The 22,729-nt window shown below is 41.9% G+C and overlaps 3 protein-coding genes across 4 annotated transcripts; 1 reads left to right on the plus strand and 2 right to left on the minus strand.

Annotated features, from left to right (window-relative positions):
- Window positions 1-79: 79 nt before the first annotated feature.
- On the plus strand, window positions 80-18,212 carry LOC108659535 (ATP-binding cassette sub-family G member 8). The gene is made up of 8 exons (XM_018112512.3): window positions 80-606; window positions 13,537-13,670; window positions 13,914-14,045; window positions 15,003-16,345; window positions 16,399-16,868; window positions 17,349-17,469; window positions 17,529-17,809; window positions 17,877-18,212. Exons 2-8 carry the CDS (start codon window positions 13,540-13,542, stop codon window positions 18,111-18,113), a joined length of 2,715 nt encoding a protein of 904 aa, XP_017968001.1. The 5' UTR covers window positions 80-606; window positions 13,537-13,539; the 3' UTR covers window positions 18,114-18,212.
- LOC108659540 (bifunctional purine biosynthesis protein ATIC) lies at window positions 18,196-22,654 on the minus strand. 2 transcript variants are annotated; one of them, XM_089256276.1, is made up of 6 exons: window positions 22,593-22,654; window positions 20,310-20,380; window positions 19,171-20,243; window positions 18,675-19,108; window positions 18,491-18,617; window positions 18,196-18,427 (listed from the first exon to the last, which is right to left on the minus strand). In XM_089256276.1, exons 2-6 carry the CDS (start codon window positions 20,326-20,328, stop codon window positions 18,308-18,310), a joined length of 1,773 nt encoding a protein of 590 aa, XP_089112402.1. In that variant the 5' UTR covers window positions 20,329-20,380; window positions 22,593-22,654; the 3' UTR covers window positions 18,196-18,307. The 2 variants fall into 2 exon arrangements, with proteins under 2 accessions (XP_089112402.1, XP_017968008.1); XM_018112519.3 differs by lacking the exon at window positions 22,593-22,654.
- LOC108659542 (tRNA dimethylallyltransferase) lies at window positions 20,894-22,458 on the minus strand. Its single transcript, XM_018112523.3, has one exon. It carries the CDS (start codon window positions 22,344-22,346, stop codon window positions 20,943-20,945), a length of 1,404 nt encoding a protein of 467 aa, XP_017968012.1. The 5' UTR covers window positions 22,347-22,458; the 3' UTR covers window positions 20,894-20,942.
- Window positions 22,655-22,729: the final 75 nt, after the last annotated feature.

Consider the following 22,729-nt stretch of genomic DNA (forward strand, 5'->3'; position numbering starts at 1 on the left):
TGGAATGAATGCGTTGTGCTCTCCCCATTTCCAGACGCGCACTCTAAAATTCCAATGCAGTCTAAGATGGCGTCCGAGGCCAAGTTCAGCTCAGTACGATTTGAGCAGAGCAACGGGAGAGTTGTCTGCTGCGCCGCTCGCTCGGCTTGTTCACGTCTGTTGCCTCTGCGCATAAAAAGTGAATTAAAATACAACAAAGTTTAGCAATAAATAGAAAAAAACCAAACAAACAAACAAAAAGAACTGCGCGCTTGAAAATCTAATTGAAATGTTGTCGGCGTAGCTAACGAAATATAAATGCGGTAGCAATCTTTATGTGCAAACATATATATATGTATATACATAATATAAAAAATACATATATTTATTCATTTATTTATTAATGTGCAATGTGTGAACGCTTGCAAATGTGGTTTATTGGCCAGGCTCGTGTGTGTGACAAATCAGTTTGCAAATAGCTTGCAAACAGCGGCATTTGCCATACCCAAATTCTCCAATAAGAAACGCAAAACTGTGCGTGTGTGTGTGCGTGAGTTTTTATGGAATATACAGCAGCGGCAATAACAAGAAGCAGCAAAAAACAACAACAACAACAATTATAGCCAGGTAAGTAAGCTTGGGATTAAAATTGTTAAACATTTTTTTGCATTTTGCATTTTTGAGGCGCCTTTTTTCCAGGTTGCACATTAAAACATTGTCCAACTGGTATTAACTGTTAAAATTTATATTCAAAAACCAAGTCAAGCCACATAGACACATGTGTGTATGTCTTTCTCAGTATGTGTGTATCTATATGGGCTTAGTCGAGGCGTTGACGGGCGCTCAGCTCCTGCTCCACGTTGTTGTTTTCTTCAGCTGCGGTCGTCGTCGCCATTGCCAGGTCAAAGATCCCACAAGCAAGTTTTGTCTAGCGAACGCTTCGCTCAGCTCCATCGTTCTCTGCAGGCCTGCAGACCCAGGTCTATTGCCGTTTCGAAGCATTTCCACGCTACTTCTTCGTGCTGTTGGCTTTTTTATTTTGTGTTTTCCATTCGGCTTAAAAGTTCTTTTGCGCGCTTAGGGCGCATAGACAGCGCCAAAGCTATGCGTTGGTCTGTCTCTCCCTCTCTCTCTGTATGTGCGTGTGTGTTTGTGTGCTGGTATTTGTATGTGTGTGTGTGTGTGTCTCTGTATCTTTCAGATACAAGTTTCTGTTTGTTTGTTTCGCTCGCTGACTCGCCAAGTTCTTGGCTGCGTGCGTTGCTTATTGTTTGTCTTGCGTCTCGGCATTTCCTCTTTGCCTGTTGCTGTTGCTGCCGCTGCTGCTGCGTCTCTTGTAGTTGTTGTTGTTGTTGTAGCTGCATTTTTGTGGTAACTGCTTATTGACGTTTTGTTGTAATGCAAAATCTGTATATGAAATGATTTTGCGTCTTGAAATCGTAAATGCTCATAAAGAGCTGCTATCATTTAGATTTAGCCATTTATCTTTGGCCATTTATCTGTGGCGCTTTGTTGCCAAGAATTTCGAAATTGGCCAACAGCAGAGCAACTTTCACATTCAATTTTTTTTTTAAAGCAAACAATCACTTTCAAAACTGTGAAAAATGTTGCCATCATTTGATAAGACTTATATATAGAGAGAGAGATAGAGACAGTGAGATAGATATATTTTTGGCACATTTCTCAGAATTGTTAATTGCAAGCATTAGTTTTTTGGCCAACAATGCTTCACGTCTAATTACAATGCCATGTTTTACCGTTAGCTGAATACCTTTGCCTATCAGCGCCCCAAAGATGTCTGATTCTTGTTCTTTTCGTTGTTTTTTCTTCCTCTTATATTTTGTTGTCTGTTCTATGCCTGGTGACTCGTTAGTTTCTGTGGCTCTCTTCCTCTTGTTGTTGTTGCCTTTTTTTGTGGCGTAAATTAGTTAACAGTATTTCTTATAACTATTAACGGTGCTGCCTGATGATTTGTAGCCAGGCCGAAAAGAAGAAAAAAAAACAGAACAGAAACTAAAAACAAAGTGGGAGAAGAAAAATCTTGAAATGCGGACCGACCGACAATCTGTGAGTTTCAATTCGAGACAATTTCGAATCGAAAACGAAAGACTTAAGACACAAACTTGATGTGAAGACAAAGTCAAAGGCGTAGCGACTTAAGCCGAATTGATTGTCAGTTCATTGCTTTGCGCCGAGTTTTGGCCAACGCGGCGGGTGGTGCTGACGGTGGTGCTGCTGCCACTGCTGCCAGCTTTGTCTAGCCAACGTTTTGTTGCCTTATATAAGAAGGGGGGAAGAAAAAAAAAACAAGGTGCGGCTGCAGCTCTGGCCAAGAACTTGTTCTGCTCGGCACTTGGCTTACGTTTATAGCTTATTATTTTTAACTGCAGACCAATGCATTGGCTCTGCATTAAGAGTCATGATTCATTGCATTTAATGGGCCTCCGCTCCTCTAGACAGACTCGTCTTTAATCCCTCGCCCCGAAAGCGTAGTGAAAACTTAACGAACCGCTGCAAATGAAAAAGAAATTTCCCTCGGCCATTGATAAAGTACAGAGCGGGTTAATTTGGGTTTTATTATAATTAAATTAACACATAAAAGACGCGCCACATAGAACAGCTGCATAATTAGACGAAGAAAGTGCTATCCAGCCAACTGGATGGATGGATGGATGGATGGATGGATGGATGATGCTACACAGCTTGTGTCTGGCTGTTCGCTGTTGTTTTATGGTCGTTTCAAACCAGAAATTCATTTCACTACATCAACTTGAACTGCGTGTGCCGTCAGCTGAAGTCGAAGTTGGCTGACATAGAATCAGAATCGAGGCACAGAAAAGTATCTTAAGGAATGTGTGAATGCGAGTGAGTGTGAGTGTGTGTGAGTGTGTGTGTAGCTAGACAGCGAAACACGCGCACACACCCTAACGTGCCGTGCATAAATTGTGCCACGGATTTATGTCACTCAAGACATCGTGAGTTTTGGCATGATCTACAATAGGTTCGTATATCAAGCAGGCACAGTGGCTTAAAGTCAGTTTATAGCTGACATAATTATATAATCAATCGACAAATTTAGTGATCGACTTTTGAAGCTGGGAATTATATAAGATTTTTGTTTAGTTTTTATGAGAGTCTTTTTGTAACTTTTCTCTTCTGAATTTTATTAGGTTGCATGGCTAAATGTTTGTTTAGTTTTTGAATAGAATTTCCGATGTAAAGAAATTTGTGTAAATGGACACCAAACTAAATCGCGTTTTTGAAAAGAAACTTTTTTGGATGTGGAAAAAAGTTTACATATGCAAATTAAATGATACAGTAGATAATGTTACATAAAAAGAAGTGACGATAAAGATTTAGATTTTTTATTTAATATCTTGAGTTTCAACTTCAATAAAATAATTTAATGTTAATATCTAATATGTTGTCTCAAGCTCAAATAAACGAATAAAATAATATCTTTATTACAAATATATATACGAGTGTTTTTTTTAGATTTATGTAAAAACTTAACAAATTAGTTTTTTTTTTATTAACAATTCGGTGTATTATTAATAATGATATAATATGAAACAAATGCTGCTTATATTTATTTATAATATATTATTATTATTATTATAAGTTCATTGTGTCATGAAGATATTTATCGTTAATTATAGCATACTACCTAAAATGAAAGTTTAACGAAAATACTAACTTTTTTCACAGGCATCGATTAAATATCTTAAAGAATTCACAATCAATAGTAACTTCCTAAGTATATGTATATATGCCTTTGGGAATACTGTCATCATTTCCAATTCCTAACTACGTTGTATATATGTACATGAAAATTAAATTCTTGGCTTTAAATATTATAGACTTTAGTTAAATTGAAAGCTAATACATGTTCAGTTGACATCAAACTTAACTTTAACAAACTTATTCAATTCACAACGATTGCATCGCAATTTTAAAAACCTTAATCAGCCATAGCTGATTCTCTGCAGATTTGCACCACTGTAGCTAGCTGGCGCCACGGGCTCAGTGTCTGTGCCTGTGTCTGTGTCTGGGTGGGTGCGTTAGCTGTGTCTGGGATATGTCCGACCTATAGTCTCTCGCATTTTTATGCATGTGAGGGCAATGCGAAAATATACATATTTAGTTTGGAAAAAAGTTGTATTTTGTTTGTCATGGAATTTGTGTCAATTAGAGTGGCGCATACACATGTGCGTGCGTGTGTGTGTGTGGTGGGGCGGATAGGTGGGCTGGTGGTTTCGCTGGGTTTAGTGGGCCGCGCGGGTTTTTGATGATGTCCACAATTGAGACGGACGGACGGACATTGCCATGCAAATTTTTGCCTCGTTGTCGACTTTCACAAGTCGATTGCAACACATAGGAAAGTGTTTTGTTTGTGCCGGAGCGTTAATTGCCTGTAAAGATGGCCAGAAAAAAAATAAAAATAAATAGAAATAAAAAAAATCCGTAGCATGGCAAACGGCTTGAGTCGAGGCAATTAATAAAACTGACCTTGCTGCTGTGAATTTTCCGAACGAAAAACGAGCTAACGAAACACCAAATGGAAACTGAATCACTTGAACACACACACACACACACACACACACGCACACATAGAGACAAATACGTTGAGCGAGGGCTATGCAGCCATGACGAGTATTTGTTGACGGCATGACATTAACTTGGCTCTTTTTTTGGGGTCACAGTCGGAGCGCGCTTTGCCTATGTCAGCAGCAGCAATGGATTTTTGTTTTTTGTTTTTGCTTTTGGACTTTGGCGCATTCTTTGCTCGTTATGGTTTTGTAGTTTTCGAGATTGCCTAATTTAATAACCACAATTGGCTAAACTTAATAAACAGTTGGCCCAGTTATAGATGCGCATATTAGCCAAGCTCAAGTAGTTGAGTTTTGCTTAGGCGCAATTCTGTCTCTAAATCGATTATCTTTAAGTGTTTTGTCATCACTGTTAAAGATTAGTTCAATATTTCACTGATCTTGCGACTTGAGTTTATCGAACTGTCTTGGCATGCTTTTTATTGCTGCTAGTCTCTTAGTTTTTTCTTACTTGTCTTTCTCTTGCCATCATAGCTCCACATATGTCAATGTCTGTCATATTTGTTTGCTATATCATTTAGCGTACATATACGAGATTGATCACATTTTATGTTTTACTTTTATGAATTACTTTAGCTGTGAAGCGCTTGGAAACAGAATCTTTTGGCTTTCATGTTCATTTCCGAAATGAAAGGAGTATATAAGTTTGGTGTAATCTATAACTAGATACCCTTCCGGTCGTCTGCCTCTCTTTTATTGGTTAGAGACTTGAGATACATATATATATGGAATATATGCTCACACACATGATTATCATCGTCTGAGTTATATTTATTTTTTAAATATATCTAGAGAAGACAGAGCTAATAGATTATTATATTTTAACTCTATGTTTAACAGAAAGCGTAGCAAATGCCTAAAGTATACAATGTATCACAGTTTTAGGGCTAGTAACGAAACCTCAGACTGTTTATCTCTCTAAAAATGCATGAGTTATCATTTGATATGCTCTTCGTATAGATAGACCTAAAATACATCTGCATACACTGTAAGTCATCGGAACAACACTCTCTTCACTTTCTCCAATAATATTGAATACATTCCTTATCAATTAAGTTATAGAGTAACACTTTTTCCACGAATTTTAATTAAATCGAACTCAGTATCTCTTAAAATAAATTGAAATAATTTAACAAATTAATCAATTTAGACCTAAAACCTTACATTCTTAACAAATTTGAGTCAAGACATAACTAAATTGAATTATTTTCATTAATGCTCTTCATTGCTTCATATATACTCAAACCCAAACATATTTCTGTTATTTTTTTCGCACCTTCTCTCAAAGCACTGGTTAACCAAATATCCGCCTTAGATCCGTTTGGCCAGCCAACGATAAAAATAAAGTTTAAAAAGAGTTCATTTTTATTTTTAGTATTTTTAAACAATCTCGTTTCGATATCAAAACTTTTTCAACATTCGCTGCTTTCATAAAATGCTGTGAGCCATAAATTAAATCGTTAAATACAATTTTTGTTTAATTTTTCAAGCGAACTACTTAAAATTCATTTGCTTGGCGCTTTGAGCTGCTCTCTTAGTCATTTGTCAAGATATTGAACAGAGATTAAATAACTCTCGATTCCCACATAACTGCCACCTGAGCATCTTAATTGATATCTCTGCTAGGGTATTATAGCGATGGCACACCTTGGTGTTTTTGTTTGTTTTTGTTTTTTTTTTAATCAGTTTGAATGCACATTTATTAAATTACAAATCTCATCTAGACAGCTCGAGACATTCATTCGCAACACTCATTTGATGTACATTCACGATCTGTTCATAATCAATTTTCGAGTACGCAGCAAAACTTTCACAAAAATTGTAAATCTGTTTGCGGTTTTTTTTTTGGTGTTTTGTTTCATTAATGTTTCTTCTTCTTATTGTTGTTGTTCGTGTTTTTTGCGTAAAATTGCGTGCCGAGTTGACTGACTGTCGCTTATCTGCTGCCGCGGATGCTGGGCTCTCCATCTATCTCTATGAGAGGCGACAAAAATTTGCATACCTGCCTGTCCGCTACAAATGCCAAACACTAAACGTGTTAAAACCCAAGTCAAAATCGGGTATCGAGTGCTCAATTAACACACATAACAATCCACAACTACACAGTGCAGCAAATTTGACTTTAATTGATTGTTTTATGCAGCTTGCATATGAATCATTTTGTTTATTTTTTATTTAATTTTTTATTGAATATTTTATCAACATTTTAATAAATTCTTGAATATGTAAAGTTTTTTGGGACTTCATATAAAATATAAAATTTTTTGTATTTTTATTTATTTATTATTATATATTTTGTTATACTTGGGTGAGCTTTATTTCCATTGAACATATTTTTTATTTTATTTTATTTTTATTTATTTTTTTTTAATTATGCTGTTAATATTTATAATATAAATTAAAAAACTTCAAAAATGTATGTATAAAAAATTGCACCATTTCTAACACTACTACCCAAATTTCGTGCAGTGTATATCGATATTGGTTAGCAATTCGCTTACGCTTAGCGCTTGTATTTTTCAGCCATTTCGTTTAGGTGGACAAGTTCAACAAACGGCTTTTTGGCCGCCGGAATGTTGCTCCGCAAACTGGTAATCAACAAATTCAGTTTGATGTTTATTATTATCAATTTGCATGGACATTGCGATTAGTATTAGTCAGTGCGGCAGCAGCGCAGAGTTCCCAGTCACGCCCAAAAGTAAAGGCCGCAAGCATGTGATATTTTTGTTCTCTCTCGTCGTTTCTTTTCTTTTTTGATTATTAATTGCAAATTGCAACCGCGACCCACTTTGACTCCACTGCAATTGGCATTTATCATACGATGTCTGGCCAGAAGAAATTATGGCACAGCACAGCACAAAGATTTTCACTTTCTCATAAGGAAAGGGGCAGAGGCCGCGGCAAGTGCTGCCTGGACACTCGCTGTCAGTCAGTCCGTCAGTCCGTCACGCCGTCAGTCAGTCGGCAATCAGAGAGATGCTTTTGAGTTTTGGGTGGCTGGACAGTTAACCTGTTGCCCGGGCCGGCCAGTTAACCAGTTGCCGCTTTTCAATTCCAGCTCGTAAACGTGGCCCGCGGCGTTCAGCGTGCAAGGGAAACTTCCGATCGGTTCAATATACCCATTAAAAATGGTTAGCCAAAGCATATTGGTGTGCTGTTGAGAGTATAAGTAGGCCGTGCTTGAATATTCACTGTACTTAACATTATCGAGTACAGATAAAGATATTATTTAAACTTTAAATTATGGATATTTTGATAGAGGATAAAGAAGATATTTAGTTAGCTTTTAAGAGCTATAATCCTCAAATATGATATGTGGATTCTTCAATAGTCTATATGAGAGCAACAATTCAAATGTTAAAAGTTATAACTTTAAGTTTTGTTATCTTCATAATACTTGGTTGAGTTTCAGCTTCCACTCTCAATAGGCAGCAAAGCTTGCCAAGATTACAAAATTTGCAAAACTTTAAGCATTTGGCAAACTAGAACTAGTTGGATTTGGGTGAGTCCCTGACTCTGGCAGCTCGTTTCAGGGTATTTGCACGTCGTTCACTTTTGACTTCTGCTCTTAACTGGTTGTTTCTTTTCGGCTAACCCAATTTAATTGGCTTTTTGCGTGGGAATATACCCTAGACCGCAAGTGGAGTGGCCGAGCGGTTCACATAGTCAGTCCGTCCGTCTGTCTCACTTGTCAGTCCGTCAGTTGGCTAGCGGTCGCTTGTTTGTAATCCAATCAGCCGAGCAAGCACACACATTTCAATGGCTCACCAAATCGTCTCTCGAGTGGTTGCCCACAAAAAAATAAAAATAAAACATGAATATATATAGAGAGTAGAAGAAATATGAAAAGACTTGGACAAATTATTATGGTCAAACCACTTGGGCACATGGAACCACTTGGGCGCGCACCATTAAATCATCTAATGTAAGCGCTGGCTTGTGTGGCTCCTCCTCTCGGGTCGTCATTCTCCACTTGCGTCTAACTGCATTTTTGCATCAATGGTCATGTGCTGCGGCTTTAGACACGCAACGGTTAGCCACTTGCCACTTGCCACTTGTCAACTGGCGGCTTTGCAACAAAATGCGGCACAAGCAACGGGAATGACAGCAACGGGTTTCAGTTGGAGTTCGACTTGGTCTCACTCTCTCACTACTCACTCACTCTCTCACTCTCTCCCTCTCTCTGTGTCGCCGTCTCTGTCTCCCTTTCTCTCTGTGTCTGAGCCAATTCTTGGCACATTTGTTAGACAACCTCCTTAGCCTACTGGCGTAATCATTGCAGACTCATTTAAAGCATTGGCAATAACCGTTGGCCAATTAATTGCCTCGCATCGGGCACCGTTGACAAACACCACATCCGCTCCGGCCAGCACTCATCATGCAAAGCGATTGCCAACACATAACTCAGCCACTCGCTCTTGCCGCCAAACTGGCCGCAGTTAGTCTGCTTTATATCTATGATATAATTCCCAGCAGACAACTGCCTCTGTAACTGTGCCAAGCACCGTGCTGGACTTGAGACTGCGGAACTTTTGGCCACCAACAAAAAAAAAACAGAGAAACCAAATAAAAAATTCTGGTTTCCAATTCGGTATTTGTTGCAGCTGCAGCTGCACGTGGGCAGCAGCACTCAAGTTGGAATTTTTTCGTTTCAGCTGCATAATCAGATAAATATGTATCTGTGTCTCTAGAGTGGGGGCAATAGATAGATAGATATATGCTTATATACTATAATGCTTTGAGGCAGCGATATAACGTATTTAAAGTCATATTAAGAAGGTGTTAGTATTGCTTACACTCGAGATTCGTGATAGAGAGGTGGAACATGTCAACCTGAAATAAAGGCATTACAGTCTTTGTCGGGTTAACTTCAGCAGGAGAAGGTGATTTATAACATCATTGAGCAGGGTACGTTTCTAAGCTATGCTTTTCTCCGAGTTTCTTAGGAGCTTCAGCTTGGATATTGAATTTTTGAATAATTTTGATTCGTTTTGCAGTGGAGCAGTTTCAAGTCCAACTGTGAAATGTTAGCTGATATCAACAGCTTTTGTTTACCTTAATCAAGATCCTATTATTGGGTGCTTTTATAGCTATTTGCTCGATGATTCCTTTGTTGGAAGAGCTTTATTGACTTTGCAGCTAAACTAAAATCAAAATCAATCGAACTAAAATCATATTTTTTGATTGTTTTTTGATTACTGATATATATTTTCCACAAAATTCATTTTTTGGAAAAGGTCAATTTTAAAAGACTGAAAATCCATTTCTACTTGAATAAAGATTATTTATAGAACATTCATTTCGTATATATGTATATCAGTCTTTGCAAGAGCACAAAGTGATTGATTATTCTCACATAAACTCATCCTGAGTGAGAGAATGACATAACACGATATTAAGCATATATCGGCTGCATCTATAATATTTAAGCGGTATGATAATTATATGTCAATTGTATTTATAATGTCTTTCTGTTCATGAATATATCAATATTGCTCTTCAGTTCTTGGTTCCGCATTGAAGGATTAAGATAACGAAAAGAAACCATAGAACCATTGAAGGACTAAGAAAACGAAAAGAAACCATAGATTAGTATATAATTATACTTGTGTATTTATCAATGAACACAATTTCTTATCCATAAACGCAGATGACGTTCTCTCTTACTTTCTCACCTTAGTTACATATCCAGAGACTAACTTTTCACTTTTCTTGATAGCCTTGCTGTCTCACCCACCCATGTAGTATGGTTTCTCATATAGGTAAACAACAATCTTTCATACTTGTTATAGATTTTACGGCATCGTAAATAACATTTTCACAGCTTCATTACGTTTGCTTATTGCCAATTTGTAAAAGTAAGGCTTGAATTGCATTCAGCGTCTGGTTAGTTCCCATGCATCTCCCTCTGAGCTGTGACAAAAAAAAAAATGAGTAACATTTCGAAAATCACTTTCATTGCAACAGCAACTGCAGCAGCTCGATAAAGAGGCTGCACTCGCATGTAATAAATTCAGGCCTTTTTGCTTAACGCACTTGTCAAATGATATACATATGTACAGAGGAAAGAGATATACGCATCTCTCTTGCTCTCTCTCTCACTCTCTCCCTCTCTTCCATCTCAGTATAGATATCAACGACGGCGTTCACATAAATCAATGCTGTGCCCTTAATACGTTCAGCATGCAGTCACTCAATCAGCCACGCAGTCATTCATTCAGTCATTCATCCATTCATTCACTCATTCATTCAATGGAACAAAGGCAACTGCCGGCAAGTTTTTAGCTTTGGCCCTATAGACGGGCTGAGGTAGGCGTAGCTTTAGGTAGTTCCTCTTGAGTTATATTTACATTATCATTGAGTGCGGGCAAAAAAACCTTTTGCCGCCACTTTCACTGGCCAAGTACATACTAAAAATGCCAACAACAATAACAAGCAGAGCAAAAACAGCAACTCAAACGAAAACAAATAAAAAACTTACATAAAAAAAAAATTTAAAAAAAGAAGTAAGAAATCAACTAAACTGAACTTTAAGCCATAAGTCGCTATATAACACAAAATGATTTTAATTAAGGCACATTTAACACGCCATTAAAAGTCGCTTTTTAGCCATTTTTGTAACAATAAAAATTCAAAGAAATTATATTTAATAATAATACATAATGCATATGACTCTTACCAGAGCCAAAAGCATTCCCCAAATAATGCGGTAATCAAAGCGTTTGATGCGTTTTCACACTTTTCACATCCAGTTACAGCTACAGCTCCCACTCGCAGCTTCACTTTCAGCTCTAGCTTTAATTGCAAATAAAAGCAAGTAAGAGTGCTCTAGAAGGCAAGCCACGACTAGCCGATGCTCTACACGAATGTGTTGTTGAGGAGTTTTAGTTTGGGAATTCAGTTTATATATATTATAATTATGTAAAGAAGTAAAATACTAAAAATGTTTTTGTTTTGTACATAAAAAGATATTAAAAGAACCCTCATATCAAATTAAATGATTACTGCTTTTATAGTTTTCGAGATTTGCCCAAGTTTGATTGGAATTCTTAGTAATTAAATGTTTTTAAGCACGTTTTCTTAGATTTGGAATAAACTAAATAAATAAATATCATATTCTTATTCATTTGCAGAATATAAAACACGTTTATTATTAAGATATAGAATGAACAAAGAGTTCTTTATAGATTAAAGTGCATAACACTTAGGTTTGTCACTTCTAGCTCGAATAATTCTCGAGATCTAAACGTTCAGCAGCAGCAAAAACAGATAAACAGACAGATTAATATGGACAGCGCTAGCTAAGCATACTTATAGAGAGTCTTATTTTTTCTATAGTCAGTTTCACATAGTCACTGATATACCCTGTCAGTACTAATCTACAGCGTACTACAAACTTAAATCTCTTTGCTGCTGCCACTTACTTTCGCCAGCTGCTGCGGCTCTAAAAATATTAAAAAATACATACATATATATATAATTAAAACTGAGAACACTTAACTACATAATCTCGCACCCACTTGCAGCTGTTTAAGCACACTCTAAACTGCTCGTATTTGCGCACACACACACACACCTACACTCACACACACACGTAGTCATTTGTAGTACTCAAGGTGCACTCACTTCTGCAAACGGAAATGCATACGGCTGGCTGGCTTCCACAACCTCAACCTGGCAACAGGTGCATTTGGTAGCAGACAACGTTTTGTTAGTGTTTTTTTTTTTTTTGTCTTTACTTTTTTTCCTGCTCTTAGAGTGTCTTGCATAAGTGCAGCATTTGGGTGCAACTTTGCGGCTCATTTGCATCTGCGTTTCTCGCATTAGCAATTAAAAACGCAGCCGCCGTGTCGAAATCTTCAGCAGCAACAATTGTTGCTCGATTCTCCGATTCGGATTCCGATTTGCTCGACTCAAGAAAATTAAATGTGAAAAAAAAAAACACAGCAGACAAGAAGAAACAAAAACTGCATAAATTCATTTCATTGTTTTCAAGTTTTTAATACCCTAGATTTAGAATAGAATAGGGGGCAGTTATACAAATGATTCTGACTTGCTTCGGAATAAAATTTTTGTAGTTTTTTTTCTATCTTAACGAAACTTGTTTGGATAAAGTTGAAACATTAATCAATTCAAATTTATTCATGATTTTTATGTATTTGGGCTTGAAATTAAAACTTCAATAGAAGCTGATTAAAATCAGTTGAATTTCGACCTGTATAAGCCTATGGATTTCTCTCTATATATGAAAACTATATAGTCAGTTTGCTTATTACAATAATTGAATATTCATTCGATAATATTCTATACTATTAATATATCAGCGTTCTTCCTCTATAATATACATAGGAATAGTGGTAGAACTATATATAGTCTTTAAAGTAGTTCTTAAAACTAGAGCGATTATTACATTGTACATATATGGCATTCTCCACATAATATCTTCGAGCATTAGCTTTATTGGCTCACTAGAATATCAGCACTGATCGATGTGACACAGAAGCAGATTTTTATTGATCATTAGGTAGTAAATATTGATTTTATTATTATAATTATAATAATGATAAATGATAGCTGCATAAATCAGCTATGCCTTAAGCTTAAAACTCTTTCAATATTTGTATTATGTATTGTGTTCTATTTGTGCATACCTCACTTTTCTTTTGCTCTAGGGTACAAAACTTGGCCTAAGTCAAGACTAACTTGGCTTAACAATAGCAGAGACTTGGAAACACACACACACACACAACTATACGCATATATTTGTATATATATTTATGTTTGTGTGCGTGGCTTTCATTAAGCTAATTCCCGCAAATTATGAGTAATAACAGCCACGCTGACATTCTTGACCCAGTTTAACTGGAAATTAGCTACATTTTTTGGCACCACGACACTAATTCTCTTCCTTTCTCTCTCTTACTCTGTCTCTCCCTCTCTTTTACAGACCATGGAGCTGAGCAACTTTTCCAGCAGTAAGAAAATGTCACGCGAGGAGCGTCGCTATTCAGTGCCGCATGGTCCCAATACACCGCTGCCGCCGGCAGCATCCGAAGATCTGCATGCCTGGTCCATTTATAGGTAAGTGCGGAAGCATTGTGGGCGTGCCCTTGTCACATCCGCTGCTACAGGTACTGCTGCTGCTGCTGCTGCACCTGTTTGGTTTGACAATTTTGAAGCGCTCGATTAAACCGCACCGAAGCGGAAGCTCAAATGCCATAACTTTAATTAACCGCACTGACCACGCCCCGTTTTAACAATTGACCAGCTAAGCGCAACTCGGCACGCCTTGCTCATCTGCCTCCTCTTTCCACCCCATTGCAGGCAAAATCTGAACTCTGACTTCACCGACTCGGCGCTGGGCTCGTCAGATAAATCACCGCTGCCATATGGAAATTTCCAGCTACGAGATACCACAGTGCAATCAATCTTAAATCATCCGCGCTACGGACCCAAGTGAGTAGCAACAACAACTGAAATAAAACCTATACTATATGCTTAATAAAATACCTAGTATATATGGTTATACGTGTTACTCATCTGTGCATGCCATAAGCACTCGCATCTTCAATTAACAACATTCCTCAAAGCTGACAAGGTTTTTGATTCGATTATTGATACAGCAAATTTGTACAAACAATAATCAAATATCAAAAATTGTCATTAAATGAAATGAAAATGGGAAAATGGTATGCTTGAGTTATATATACCTTAAATGAAGTCATTTAATTTAAAATCAATTAATTTGCTTACAATATATGGATAGAAGTAGCAATACATACATAAAATATAATAAAAAATTTTTAATTCAGAATTGGTTCAAATTTTAAGTAGAATTTTCACTTTTAAAATATTTTTAATCTACCTAAAAAATTACATTTGAGTTTGCCGAAAAATGTTTAGATTTTTAGTTTTTATTTTATATATTTTTTTAAATTTTTTTTTTTTTTTTAATCAAATTAAAAAATAATACTTAAATATAAATACATTCTAGAAAAATTATTTGTGCTTTTGGGCAAACAATTTATGCAATGATTCATATTTAATCCCATTAAAATATTTTTTCATATTTTTAATATTTATTATATTTAATATTTATAAAGAATTTATTCCATCAATATAATATGTTTTTATATTTTCAATATTTACTATATTTAATATTTAGAACGAAAATTTTTAATATAATGTTATTTTTCACTTTTATATGGAAAAGAAATGTTACCAAAAATATTTGGAAATTTTAATTTTAAGTCTTAAAAGCAGACTTATTGTAGAAGAACTTCTGGGTATTCTCTATATATTCCCAGTTAGAGCCAATATTCATACTTCTACTCTTCTATGTCTAGTGCATGCAATTTATTCTCCATATCATCTAACTTCCCTATTTATCTCTATCTCTCCCTCTACGCACAGATCTCCCCTGGGCTCCAATATGTACACATATCTAAAATTTGGACTGCCGCGCGTGTTTCCGCCCAATGCGGGCTCACAGCGCTCGCATCGGCCTGGCCCGGGTCCGGGCGGCTCCAGTGCGCTGGGCGGCGTGCGCGGCCGTGTGAATCGCGGCTTCCGGGACAGCTCGGGTGTGCCGGCGGGCGCCGGGTCCAGCGGCTATGACAGCAGCGACAACGAGACCACGCGCAGTCGTGTGCCGCCCAATCTGCGCAAGTATCGCAGCGAATCCGATTTCCGTGCCATCAGCGGCATGGGCATGGCCATGGCGCACTCCCGGCCGGAGTCGCGCGCCCAGGGCGGCGTGCCAGCGGCGGCCCTGCGCCAGGCGAACAGCCGGGCCAGCATAGCCGTCGGCCAGCACCATCATCTCCAGCAGCAGCAGCACATGCAGCAGCAGCCGCAGTACATGACCAACGGCAAGCACTACGGACATCGATCGCACAGCGAGGCGGATCTGCTGGGCGCCGGACTGAGCGGGGATGGGGGGCTGGGCTATGGCGACTATGGCGAATCGCGCATCTACGGCAGCTCCCGGCACGCGCAGCCCTATGGCCGCAAACAGTCGAGCTTGGGTCTGATCTATCCGAATATACAGGTGCACTGCCTGGACGTGAGTCCCTGCCTGCACGGCGTCTCGCTGCAGGCGAAGGCGGGCGATCTGTTCGCCATTATGGCCACATCGCAGCGTGAGGGCAGCGCCCTGGCCGAGTGCCTGGCCGGTTTGCGGGAGCGCCTGGGCGGCGAGATCTTGATCAATGGCCAGCAGGTGAATCGCCGTGGTCTGCGCGAGCTGTGCAGCTATGTGCCCGCGCTGGATGTCTCCTCGCTGGATCCGCGCATGAGTGTGCAGTGCACGCTGAATTTCCATGCGGCACTGCGTGGCCCACTGGACCGCAGTGATCTGAAGGAGCGCATGGACGTGCTCATCGAGGATCTGGGCCTGAATACGGTGCGTGCCTCGAATGTCTCCACGCTGACGCACTCGGAGAAGCAGCGCTTGAGCGTTGCCTGCCAGCTGCTGGCGCAGTCATCGCTGCTGATCCTGGATCAGGTCACCAGCAACATGGACATCTTTGACACCTTCTTCCTGGTGGAGTATCTGCGTCAGTGGTGCAGCGGGGGACGCATTGTCATCATGACCCTGCAGCCGCCCACCTTTGAGATATTGTCCATGTGCTCCGGCGTGCTGCTCCTGTCCGGCGGACGCACCGTCTTCTCCGGCAGTCGGGCCGATTTGCCACGCCACATGGGCGAGCTGGGCTATCCGTGTCCGCCCTTCAAGAATCCAGCGGACTACTACCGTGAGTACGCCCACCTTATATGCCAGTAACTGTCTAACTCCCCTGCTCTCTAGTTGATCTGGTCACCCTGGACGATCTGTCGGCAGCTGCCATGCTGGAGTCATCGGCGCGCATCGAATCGCTGGCCAATGCCTGGGATCAAATCAACTCGGAGCCACCGCTGGCAGCGCCGCCCGCCTCGCTGCCCAACTTCACGATGAAGGCGGGCTTCTTTGGCCAGGCCAAGGCGCTCATCAAACGATTCGCTGCCTACAAACAGCCCGGCTCCCTGCTCACCTGGATCAGCAAACTGATTGCCGCCGCGGTGCTATCCCTCTGCATTGGCTGCATCTTCTGGGATGTGCCCGCCTCAGATCCACAATTATCGTACAACGATCGCTTCGGCTACCATCACTGCGTCATGGTGCTGGCCTACTGGCCGCTGGTCATGCTGACCATACGCGACACCCAGGAGGATCGTCGCCATGCGGAGCGGGACATCCGACTGGGTCTCTATTCGCGCAGTCTCTATATCATTGTGCAGGTGCGTCAGATTCACAGTGATCACCTGTGAATCCGGTGATTCTATAGTTTTATACGTCTTGCACCCGTTACAAATGGGATTACGGAGTCTTATGGCTTGGTGAATATGTTTCTAACGGGCGGGGAGCGGCCAGACAGACTCCATAAAGAACATATGTATTATATATTTTGTATAATATGGTATCACCTCTATATTTATGCTAAATCCTCTAAGTTCAGTGAAAACATGACCAATATATGATTCAGTTTAGATTTTACTAAAATCTTAAATGTTCTATAGACTATGAAGATCATACGCTAAAAAGTTCATTAAAATCCGATAAATCACATAGAAGTTGTAAAAAACTCTTGCCTAAGTATTTGTTCCATATTTTCTTATATTTCTATTAAATATATACCCCTTGCCCTAGCTAACATCTGAATCTACAATCAAATCCATATTAGCTTCAGCTCTCCTAACACTTGAACTCTCTTATTGCAGAGTTTGCTGGGCCTCTTTCCCAGTCTGTGCATTTGGCTGGCCTACTTGCTGCCGGCGCACAGCATGGCCGGACTCTATACGTATTCGAATAGCAGCGATACGGGCATCTACCTGTACATGGGTAAGTCTAAGGGGAGACGCAAGCGAAGCTCAGCCATCGATTACCTTTATTTTTTACAGGGTATATGCTGCTCTATCTGACGCTCATACAAACGCTCGCCTTGTTCTGCGCCCATCTGCTGCCCTGCAAGGTGTCCGCCAGCCTGGTCAACGCCCTGCTCAGTCTGACACTGGCCGCCGTGGGTGGCTACTTGGTGCATCCGCGCAATTTGTCCAAGTTCTGGTCCTGGCTGCAGCAAGCCTCGCCCCAGCGCTGGCTGCTGCCCGTGCTGGTGCAGGACGAGTACAGCGCCGAGACGTTGGCCAATTCGGCAGGTTTGCAGCTGTGCCGCAACAAACAGGTGAGTGTAACGGAAATTCATTTCAAATAAGGAATTGGTACTAATATCTAGAGTTTGACCATTGCAGGTGCAGCATCAGGAGATCATTGTGCAGCAGCCCTGCCCACCGCCCAATGGCACACAGGTGCTGCACGACTTTCAGCTGCTGCCGCAGCAGCATGTGCTGGACGCCACGCCCAACTATGATCAGACCACAACTCTGGCCTTGGTGCTGGGCTCCGTGCTGCTCTTCTGCTTGACCTTCGCCATCTTTGTGTGCAATTGCCGCGGCGCCTGCCGCAAGCGACGCAGTCGGCGCTACTAAACCGGCGGGACTCCATCAACTGTACATTAGTTAGCAACTAATTCTCTTAATAAAATAAATATAGCTATTAGTCGAGGCAGCGAACGTTTAACTAACTAAGGCAAATGTCTTTTATTGTTCAGATTGAGAGAATGTGGAGTATTCTGTGGCAAACACCATAAGAGTAAGGGAGAGGGTTGCTCGTGAAATCGTAGTTAATGATGGAAGAGACGCAGATTGGTGTGCGCCATAATAATGCCGTGCTCGTCACAGGCGGCAATGACGCCCGCATCATTGGTGGAGCCCGACGGACTGCCTATGTAGGAGACGCCGCTCTGTAAGCAAAAGAATAAGAATTAGCCAGTGCCTTGGGGGCATCAATAGTTAGAGCTACGCACAAGTTTGGCACGATCGATGTTGTCGCGGAAGGGGAAGAATGCATCGGAGCCGAGTGCCACGCCGCTCAACTGCTTCAGCCAGTCAAGCTTCTGCTCTGTCGTCAGCTGTTCCGGTGCCTTATCGAACCTAGAAGACAGCAACGGATTAGAGAATATTCCGTACCACAATGGAACTCCCGCTTACATGCCCTTGAATTGCGCCACTGGCATGTCCTTGCCCACCGTGCCGTTCACATAGTTGTCAATGGCATTTGAAATCTCGGCACGCTTCACGCCCGCCTTGAACTTCATGGCGGCCACATTGGGATGCTGGCGCAGCCACCAGTTGTCCGCCTTCTCGCCAGCGAGGCGCGTGCAATGGATGCGCGACTGCTGGCCCGCACCGATGCCAATCACCTGGCCATCGCGTGCATAGCAGACGGAATTGCTCTGGGTATACTTCAGGGCAATTGTGGCCACAATCAGATCCCGCACAGCGGACTCGGGCAACGGCTTACGTTTGCTCACGATATTGGAGAAGAGATTTGCATCAATGATGGCATCGTTGCGCTTCTGCTCTAGGGTCAGGCCAAAGATGGTTTTACGCTCCATGACGGTGGGCTCGTAGTTGGGGTCCATCTGGAAGAATTTCAATATTAGCAATAGCTCGTATAGGATTTGTTTGATATGATCAGACTTACCTGCAGAATGCAATAGCTGCCGTTCTTCTTCTTCTTCAGTATATCCAATGCCTCTGGCTCATAGCCGGGCGCAATGATGCCATCGGAGACCTCACGCGAAATAATCCTGGCCGTGACCACATCACAGACATCGGACAACGCCACAAAATCACCAAAGGAGCTCATGCGATCGGCTCCACGTGCGCGGGCATAGGCCGTGGCCAAGGGCGTCAGTTGCTCGTACAGATCGTCCACCATGCAGAGCCTAGCCTGGGCCGGGTTGAGCGGCACGCCCACAGCGGCGCCAGCAGGCGAGACGTGCTTGAAGCTTGTGGCCGCTGGCAGCTGCAGTGCCTGCTTCAGTTCCCTGACCAATTGCCAGCCATTGAGCGCGTCGCAGAGATTGATAAAGCCGGGCGAGGCATTCAGCACACGGAGTGGCAAGTGGGCCAGCGTTGTGTACAGCTGCGCCGGTTTCTGGTGAGGATTCATGCCGTAGCGCAGCGTCAACTGTGAGCTGCCTGCGCCGTATTGCTTTCTGAAGTAATCAGAGATGGCCTCGTCATAGCTGGCCGTGTGCGTGAAAGCCTTCAGTGCCAGAGCTTGGCGCGTCTCCAGCGTGGTATCGCCCTTGGCACTGATCTCGGCCAGAACCTTGGCATAGTCGACGGCCTCACAGACGACCGTGACACGCTGATGATTCTTGGCTGCGGCACGCAACAAAGTCACGCCACCAATATCAATGTTCTCCACGGCATCGGCCAGGCTGACATCCGGCTTGGCGATGGTGCTGGCAAACGGATACAGATTGCAGACGACCAGCTGGATGAGATTGTACTCCTGTTTCTTCATATCAGCCAGATCGCTGCTGGTGATGCGCGACAAGATGCCCGCATGTACGGCTGGATGCAGCGTCTTTACCCGACCGCCAAGCATTTCGGGTGCGCCCGTTATATCGGAGACATCCTTGACGCTCAGGCCAGCGGCACGCAGTGCAGTTGCTGTGCCACCGCTGGCGACTAGCTGAAAGTCCAGAGCGCTCAGCTGCTTGCCCAGCTCCAACAAACCCGTCTTGTCCGAGACGCTGAGCAGTGCTGAAAGTGTATATATATTTGATATAGGAATTTCTGTACTTCATATGCTTGTAATCCGAGTCCCACCTATTTTCTGGTTTGCCATTGTTGCTGGTCCTTGGGCGTGCGTGCGTGCGTACGTGCGTTTCACTCGACAGCTGAAAAGCAAATGAAAGATGAAACGATTTCAGTGCACCGACGTGGGCTCCAACTGCACAAACATGTTTTCGCTTTTCGCCTAGGCAACGACCTCTGTGGGCTGCGGCTTCGAGCTGATAGCGTATAGGACCCCCCTCTCAGCGATTCATGGGAAGGGTCATCCGATTCGCTTGCATCAGCAAAAACATATTCGAAAATCTTAATCAGTTGACTTTGATTTTAATACTTAGGTGTAGGCTAACGATCTATATAATGTAATTTATTATTGTAATCTATACATACATATGTATGTATGTATAGGACTACATAGAATATAGCTCATATTATAAGCATTTTGTTACAGCTTATAGATCTGCCGGACTTGGGTATAGGTCTTATGAAAGTATAAACAGACAGAGAAGACTAATATAGAATATTAAATACTTATAGCTTCTTCAATATGTTGCATATTCCATTACATAACTAAAGGAATCTTCTCTACTCTAATACATATCAACAAGCTACAACTCAGGTTTTGTATACGTAAATACATTTATTATTACAACTGTCTGGGCGTCTCGGTTACTGCGGCTTATCGGGAAGCTCGGCAGCAGTGGCTGTCATTGCTGCCGGCTTCGATTGGGGTCCGATTGCGTCTGCCTCCTGCTGCTTGCGTCGCTGCGACTCGCGTCGACGCTTGTGTTTGTTGGACTTGAGATGTAGATTCCACTGATATTCGCCGATGAAGTGACGTTCGCAGATGGCGCAGAAGTTGCTCGTCTCCTCGTTGAGCTCGGCACCAGGATGCACACGCTTGGCCATGGGCGCAATCTCACAAACTTGCGCCTGGCGATAGCTCTCGATGATGCACTCGGCTCGCTTGTAGACATTTTCGTGCCAAGCGCTAACATCGCTGGTGTCCAGCTCGTACAGGTCGGGCACCTGGCGATCCTTGCTGGCCAAGAAGCGGTTGTTTATCCATTTCAACTGCTTCTTGGAGTAGCGACGCGTCACCAGCTTTAGTTCAGCACAACAGCTACTTAGATCTTTGAGGCTAGCAGCCAGCTGCTCCGCATCCTCCGTCTCCAAGGCTGCAAGCTGCTCTGAAGTAGGCAACTGGTACTGGTGGGTGCTCAGATACTCCTCAACCTTGGCATCCTGTTGTGCATCGTATTTCATCAAATATGGCACAAATTCCTTGTAGCCAATGGTCTGTAGGACGCCTTTTGTATATGCCTGCAGCGTGACATCCGCGTAGCTGTTGTGGAACTCACGCAGCTCTTTGAGCAGACCCTGCTGTAACATGTTATCCACTCGCTTATCTAGACGCTCATTGAGCCCGTCCTGCTGACAGCGCAGCCAGAGCAAAATAGTGTGTGGATAGCGCAGTGGACCTCCCAAACGGTTGCCACCTGGTTGGTTACGCTGCTCCAAAAGCTTTTCGGTCAACGTCTTCCCCGTACTTTGGTAGACTTCAATGGCACGCTGGATCTTTCGACGATTGTTAGGATGTATTCGATTCGCACTTCCGGCATCGAACTTCCCCAAATGCTGATGCAGTTCAGCGGTGGACATAGCGGCCATTACATCCGCTGACAACTGTAGGCCATTCGTCGTTACCTGATCCTCTTTGGCATCCACCAGTATGTCCCACAGTAATGATTCTATATAGTAATTTGTTCCGCCAACCACAATCGGTGGCTTCGATTTGACCAGCAGCTGCTCTATGATGGGCAATGCCGCATTTCGAAAATGCGTAACTGTAAATGGCTCTGCCGGCGTTGCAATATCCAGCAGATGATGGCGCGCTCTCGCCTGCTCCTCCTTGGTGGCCTTTGCTGTAGCAATATCCAAATTCGTATAAACTTGCATGGAATCCGCGCTAATAATTTCGCCACCAAAACGTTCTGCTAGCTCCAGCGATAGTTTCGTCTTGCCCGTGCCAGTGGAGCCCAGTATTACTATAATCGGCACTTTGCGCAGCATTTTAAATTAAATTCAATTAACCCTTATCAGCAGTTGTTATTTTTTCTGTGCATCGCAAGAGTAAGGGAGACACACAATGTGACTGTTCTCACGTTTTAAGCACGTGCTGACAAACTACCTGTTGCGTCGATTTACTTCCACAGTGAATTTGTGTATATTTAAAATACATTTAATAGAAATAGTTTAATACTATTAATTAGAAAATCGATCCCAATCCGTTTTTATTTTAAATATTTAAAAACTTACAAAATATATGCGCCGCAATGCTCACAATACTGACGATTAAATCGATACTTACTAATGGTAAAATTAATCGATAGCGTTCAGTTGCATTGACCAACACTGCAGAAAAATTAAAGCATAGTGGCGCTAGATTGAAAAAT

Source organism: Drosophila navojoa, chromosome 2 (genome assembly GCF_054131105.1).
Source record: "Drosophila navojoa isolate 15081-1374.11 chromosome 2, UAZ_NAV_1.0, whole genome shotgun sequence".
Lineage (NCBI taxonomy): Eukaryota > Metazoa > Arthropoda > Insecta > Diptera > Drosophilidae > Drosophila > Drosophila navojoa.

Bases quoted from the DNA above. Each gene is read 5' to 3' on its own strand.
- LOC108659540 (XM_089256276.1), bottom strand. The intron at 19,109-19,170 runs GTAAGTCTGATC...AAATTCTTCCAG, and splicing joins GCAGCTATTGCATTCTGCAG to ATGGACCCCAACTACGAGCC. The intron at 18,618-18,674 runs GTAAGCGGGAGT...GCTGTCTTCTAG, and splicing joins GTGGCGCAATTCAAGGGCAT to GTTCGATAAGGCACCGGAAC.
- LOC108659542 (XM_018112523.3), bottom strand. From the start codon at position 22,346: ATGCTGCGCAAAGTGCCGATTATAGTAATACTGGGCTCCACTGGCACG.
- LOC108659535 (XM_018112512.3), top strand. From the start codon at position 13,540: ATGGAGCTGAGCAACTTTTCCAGCAGTAAGAAAATGTCACGCGAGGAG. The intron at 14,046-15,002 runs GTGAGTAGCAAC...CTCTACGCACAG, and splicing joins CATCCGCGCTACGGACCCAA to ATCTCCCCTGGGCTCCAATA. The intron at 16,869-17,348 runs GTGCGTCAGATT...CTCTTATTGCAG, and splicing joins GTCTCTATATCATTGTGCAG to AGTTTGCTGGGCCTCTTTCC.